Source organism: Vidua macroura, chromosome 15 (genome assembly GCF_024509145.1).
Source record: "Vidua macroura isolate BioBank_ID:100142 chromosome 15, ASM2450914v1, whole genome shotgun sequence".
NCBI classification, from domain to species: domain Eukaryota; kingdom Metazoa; phylum Chordata; class Aves; order Passeriformes; family Viduidae; genus Vidua; species Vidua macroura.
Window position 1 is genome coordinate 17,741,276 of NC_071585.1, and position 6,040 is coordinate 17,747,315.

Below are 6,040 nucleotides of genomic sequence, written 5' to 3' on the forward strand. Positions count from 1 at the left end.
ATATCCCAGTTCCTGTCCATTGGGATCCTTGGATATCCCAGTCCCTCTCCATTTGGATCCTTGGATATCCCAGTCCCTGTCCATCAGGATCCTTGGATATCCCAGTCCCTGTCCGTCTGGAACCTTGGATATCCCAGTCCTTGTCTGTCAGGATCCTTGGATATCCCAGTCCCTGTCCATCGTCCTGAGCTGCTCCAGGTGTCAGGGCTCTCCTCCCTGTGTCCCGTCTGTGGCAGAGCCTTTGGCATTGCCGAGTCTCCCGGGTGGATTGTGTTCCACAGTGTCCCTGTCTGACCTGGCCCATCAATTCCAGCTCTGTTCTCTCTCCGTGGCCGTCTCGTTGGAGTCTGTTCAGTGTGAGGTGCAAAATGTCTCTGCTTGTCTCTGACATCCAGTCTGTAACTCGGTGGGAGCACATTTTTCAAATTGCTGATCCTTCTTTAAAGTGCTGGAGTTCCAAGGGATGTTTGAGGGAAACATCTGCACATTCAGTGCCCTGGCCATGCTGGGAGCCAGCATCCAGCCTGGGAATTCCTGCAGGAGCATCCTCCAGCCCAAGCACACTCAGGCAGTGCAGCTCACTTCAGACACCTGAAACCCAACAGCTTCTTGGTTTTCAGGGATTGCTTTGACTGCTCCAAACTGAAGATTTCATTCCCTGTCACAGAGCAAAGCAAGGATTCCACACTTTTTAATGTGGGATCTGGATATTTGGAAGAATCACTCTCTTAAATATACTTTGGGGTTTGCAAGATCTTATTTTCCATTTTCCATCAGTTTGGCATTCGACCTGGCACTGACAGAGGTTTTTGTTCCCCTCCCAGGTACACAGTTTTACACAACGGGCACCACCAGGAACAAGAGAAGCTTCCCATCCACACCGACCTCGAATCCCAAGAGTCCTGTTTCTAGTCTTGGCCCAGAAGAGGAGGAACAGAGGATGGCCCAAGGATTCACGGACAGCAGGACTTGAAAATTCATCCATCTGCATTGTCGTGGTGCCTCCTGCAGTGAATTCCCAGGAATGTCCAGCTGTGGGAGCTGGGTGGGAGCATGGGGAGGGTCAGGACTCTGTCCCTGTCCCTGCAGGAGCAGCTGGAGCCCTGCTCCAGGAGCGAGGCATTCCTGGCAAAGCCAGGACCAAAACAGCTCCAAACCACCCAGCCAGGGGCTCCTGCTGCTCCTTTCCAGCTGCTCCTTTCCAGCTGCCCCCTGCTCAGCTCACAGCTGTGGGGTGGCACTGAACTGCTCCATCCCTGCTGGCTCTGCCTGGAGCCCGGGCACTGCCAGGGGAGGAGCAGCCCCACGTTTTCTCCAGGAGAACAAGAGGAAATGTTTGCTGCCCTTTGGTTCCAGCCCTGCTGCTGCTCCCCCCACCCTGCAGAGCTCTGGAAGATCCTGGTGGTGTTTCCTGGCCGAGGAGGATCCCAGGGTGTGCAGGAGCTCAGTGGGACCAGCAGGGCCAGCCCAGCTCAGAGCCATGGCCCTGCTCTGCCATTCCCAGTGGATGGGACGTGCCCTGGAGCCCAGAGCTGTCCCCATCCCTGCCCTGAGCTAACTTTGGGCATTCTGAGGCAGCAGAAGCTTGGCCAGGAGCCAGAGCCAATGGATCACTAAGTGCCATCTTGGAAAACAAACCACCTAAACCCTTTCAAGTTTAGGTTTTTCCACCTAAACCCTTTCTAGTTTGGAAGAGAGACTTCTACTTACCTTTGCCACCTTTATTTTTCTATTTGTTGCTGGTCTCTTCCAGTCGAGGCAAGAAGTTTTCCAGACTTTCCAGTCTCACCATTTGCAAAGATCCCAGTCCTCAGCTGCCTCCTGCATGTCGGTGTTGCCACGTTCCTCGTGGGCTGCTTCCCCCTTTGCATGGAAAGGGTGGGCAAGGCTCTAAACTCCACAAATTTGGGAAAAGGATTTTCATGCAGGATCAAGACCATGAGCCTTGACCCTTTTTAGGTGAAGATCTACCCCAGAGATGCCACCCTGAGCCTAGAAAATACGATTGTACTTTGTCATAACGTGGAACCATGTACAGATATTTTTAATGTACAAAGAGAAGCTGACATTATTTATTATTTTTTATCAGGAACATGTGGTTTTTTTCATTAAAAGCTTCTAGACCAAGGAGCTTAACATTCTATGTATTATTATTTAGAAATATTTCTGTTGCTATGTGACAGGTATTTACTGTAAACAGACAAATCCCGCTCGGAACAAACAAAAATGTTGCTCACTAGGAGAAATATTGTGCATGAGAACAACAAGTGGCTTCCTGGCCATGGTGTCTGACTTCTTTAAATACTTCTTCCAAAGCAAAGTCACTGATAAAGCTTCCCATCCTTTTCCTGTAGGATTCAGAAGGACACTGGGCAGAAACAGCCCCAGTTGGAATGCTGAGGTAGAAAACTGCTGGCTGCTGGAAAGGCACAAATTATTGGTGTTTGTGGGGGAAGGTGCTCCAGGTCCATCCCTGGGACCTGGTTGGCAATGACCTGTTTTTACAGGGTTTCATTGCCAAAAAAATTCATTTAACTTCACTCTTGACACCAGAACCGTGGAGTGAAAAAAAAGCCATTATTGAAAGTTTGGAAAAAACCCACCCAGGGCTGCTTCAGTGCTGTGATCTCCCCCTGAGTGGAAGTGCCCACAGGGGTTTTGTTGGGCTTTGGGCACACGAGGCTGCAGAACAGCTTGGCTTGGTTTCACCTCAAGTGTCAAATTTCTTAAAGAAATCCTCAAAAAAAAAAAGCTTTTCTCTGTCCCCATTGAAGGGCATCAAAATCTTGGTGTGAAATTTCCTGGAGTGAGATGAAACCAGCAGCACTGGGAGGGGTTCTTTGGTTCTGCTTTGTCCTTCAGGCGTTGTTTTCGCCTTTATTTTTATGTGCATTAGGAAAAGATCTCTTTTTAATTTAAAATAAACTCCCACTTTCCCCAGGGACAACATTCCCAAGGCTCTGCCAACGGGAGCAGTGGCTCACCAGCCAAAATGGTCAAAGGCTCTCACTGGGAAAAGGCTCCCCCGCTTCCAACTGGATGAAATTCCAAACACCAAATATCCATGTCCTGTGTCACCTCTAGTCCCTCCCTGGGCTCAGCAACCCTGTCAGGAACCACCTGGCAGCTCCTGCTCAATCAGCCAACAGCCCCAGCACAGCTTCTGTGACCCCAGCAACGCCACTGTGCCATCAGCAGTGGCAGAATTCCCCTGGAAAAGAAGGAGTCCCATGGAAAGCCCCCACTCTGGAATTCCATGGCTGCTCCTGTGTCCTCCCAGTTCAGCTTTGCCCATCTTGGCTGGTGGTGCCAGTCCTTGCCTGTGCTCAGTGACGTGTGGTGTTCCTAAAAATAAAAAACTCCTCTCTGGCCATGGCAGTGAACTCCAGCTTGGGCTCATTTCTGGCTCTTGGCGCTCCAACCCCAGGCTGGGAGCAGGTTGCACTCCCAGCTGCCCCACAGGAGGCTCCAGGGGCTGGAACAAGGAGGGGAATCTGCCCCTCTTTGCTTTTCCTACAACTCCTGCCAGGAGGGGACAGCCAGGGGGGTCAGGCTCTGCTCCCAGGGAACAGGGACAGGAGGAGAGGGAACGGCCTCAGGCTGGGCCAGGGCAGGCTCAGGGTGGGCAGCAGCAGGAATTTCCCCATGGAAAGGGTGCTCAGGCCCTGGAACTGCCCAGGGAGTTGTGCAGAGCCAGAAGGGCCCCCCTGAGCCTCCTTTTCTCCAGGCTGAGCCCCTTTCCAGCTCCCTCAGCCCCTTCCCAGCTCCTTTCCCTTCCCTGGGCACGCTCCAGCCCCTGCAGGTCCCTCCTGCCTGAGGGTCCAGAGCTGGACACCCCTCGAGGTCCCTCAGCAGTGCCAGCACAGGGGACAGTCCCTGCCCTGGTCCTGACTCACAGGAATTTGTTCATTTATGATTTATTTGCAGTCCAGGAGCCCCCACCTTGTCCTGGCCTTACCTGGAGGTTTCCCAGGTCCCTGTGGAGCTGCTGATGGCATCAGAGCCATCCAAGATTCATGTGAGAAATGAAAGCCCAGGGTCACCTGGATGTGGAGCAGTGTGGATCCCTCGCTCCAGAGACACTTTTTTGGGCAAACTCAGCTTCTCCAGGGGTGTCTGTTCCACCAAAGGACACTTCAGGGAGGAGGGACATTGGGAATGTGTCACTGAAAACCTGCAGAGCTGACAGGTAAATGGTGCTAACCTTGCCTCTGACTCAAAATGGCTTTGATTTTACCTCCTCTGCTCCTCCTGTCCCCTGCTGGGCTCCAGAGCTCTGTGAACAATCAGCAAGGCTGTTTTAGCTACATAAATGCTGGTTTTGCATTTCCAAACACCTCTCAGTTCAGGGATTACTGACAGGTATCTTCAGCCTAAAGCTCACCTCACCCAAGATCGTGGCTTCAGGATGGAATTCACTCCCAACCAGCCCCGCTCAGCAAGAGGAGGCAGAATCAGAAGGTGTTTAAGGCACTTCTTTGTGTCAGCCTTACTTAATAACGTGCCCAGAACCAACCAATGGGGCCCAGATCGTGTCCAGCTCGTTCCAGCAGAGATGAAAAGCAGGGAGCAGCTCCAGCCAAGAGCTGGTTTGGGAGCAGGCAGCCCACACAGGCACTGAGTCATTCCCACCCAGCTCTGGGAGTGCTGAAGCCAAGGAGAGCATTTCCATTCTGTACCTGGCAGCTGGGTACCCCTCCCCAGTTTAGGATCCCCTTTTTCTCCACATTTGAGTTCCTGAGCCATCTCTGAGCACTCCCAGGCCAAAAGGCAAGAAATCTGTAGGGGATTAATAACACAGACTCAATGAAAACATACCAAAGCTTTTAGTTCTTCCAGTTTTTGTATAAATCTTCCAGAATAATGCCCAGTTGATCTCCTGCCAAGACCCAGGGAGTGCAGAGGAGCTGAAGGGAGCTCTGCAGGTGATGGGCCCTGGTTTGGCTGTCCTGTTACCACGTGCAGTGCACACAGGGCCAAGGTGTCTCTGGCACATCCTGCCAAGAGTTAAACTGGAATTGCTTAACTGGGAACCAAAAGTGGAAATCCTGGGCAAGGGGATCCTCACACCCTGAACAGGGAGCAAAGGCAACAATTCCTGTCTCCATCAACCCCTTACAGCTTCTCCTCAAGCAAAAACACTTCCAAAATCCTTTCCTTTTTGAAACCCAAGCACTGATTTTGCCCTCCTCCTAAAGGAGAGGGAAAAGCAACCCCCAGCACAGTGAGCACGAGGCTGTGCCCAAACACACTCTGGCCTTTCCCTGTTTACCTTCTGTACTATTTAGATGACATTTCCCAGGCACCTGAGCCTCTCCCAGCTGGGATCTCTGCATCCTCTTCCAGAAGCTGTGGCAAAAGCAGTGCCAAGGTCACCTCAGGCTCACTTCCCAGCCAGTGGAATCACCACCAGCTGCCTCTTCCAGCTGAACTGGACCTGGAGGTGCTCATTTCTCCTCAGGGACTCTAAGAGGGGCTGTGCACCTGCAGAGGGACAAAAATCCCACAGAGATTTCACTTCCCCAGTGTTGCTGAGTCAGAGCTGGCCCAGGGAAGAAACTCCTGCTCGATGCTTTCCCCAGAGGCACATCCAGGGCACAGAGGTGGTGCAATCCCATTCCCTCTGTCATTTCCTTACCTTGCAGGTTCAATGCTGCCCAGGCTGCCTTTGAACTCCAGCCAAGCTCCCTGTGGCACCCAGGTGCAAACATCCCTGGTTTCAGGGGCTGAGATGGATCCCAGCCTGTCCCCACAGCAGCAGAGCAGAGCTGAGAGGCCCAGCTGGAATTCCTGTGCTGCAGGAGCAGCAGGATCACTGTCCCCTCACCTGCAGGGACAGAGCTGCTCCTCCTGCCACACACCAGGCACAGGAGGGAGGAGAAGCCTGGCACAGAAACATCTGGGATGCTGCAAGGACAGCTGAGCTGGGCAGAGCCAGGGAAACCCTCCCTTGCCGTGGTGATTGAATAAAAGTGCCCAAAACAGCCACGAAATGGAGAGAGGAGGAAGCTCAGAGCCAAAAGATCAAATCCCCAGAAGA

The 6,040-nt window shown here is 52.5% G+C and overlaps 1 protein-coding gene and 1 long non-coding RNA gene across 3 annotated transcripts in view; one reads left to right on the forward strand and one right to left on the reverse strand.

Moving 5' to 3' along the window:
• HTR4 (5-hydroxytryptamine receptor 4) overlaps positions 1–1,620 on the forward strand; it is a 73,339-nt gene extending 71,719 nt beyond the window's left edge. Inside the window, exon 8 of one of the 2 annotated variants that reach the window (XR_008439532.1) lies at positions 825–906. Coding sequence is in view for 1 of the 2 variants with exons in the window: in XM_053991341.1 (XP_053847316.1) it covers positions 825–912 (88 nt within the window). In the remaining variant the exon portion in view is untranslated. Of the gene's footprint in view, positions 1–824 lie in introns of both variants that reach the window. The other variant, XM_053991341.1, reaches the window with a different exon arrangement.
• Positions 1,621–1,706: 86 nt separating this feature from the next.
• LOC128814990 (uncharacterized) lies at positions 1,707–2,316 on the reverse strand. The gene is made up of 2 exons (XR_008439533.1): positions 2,238–2,316; positions 1,707–1,863 (listed from the first exon to the last, which is right to left on the reverse strand). It is a non-coding gene; the product is annotated as an uncharacterized LOC128814990 (long non-coding RNA).
• Positions 2,317–6,040: the final 3,724 nt, after the last annotated feature.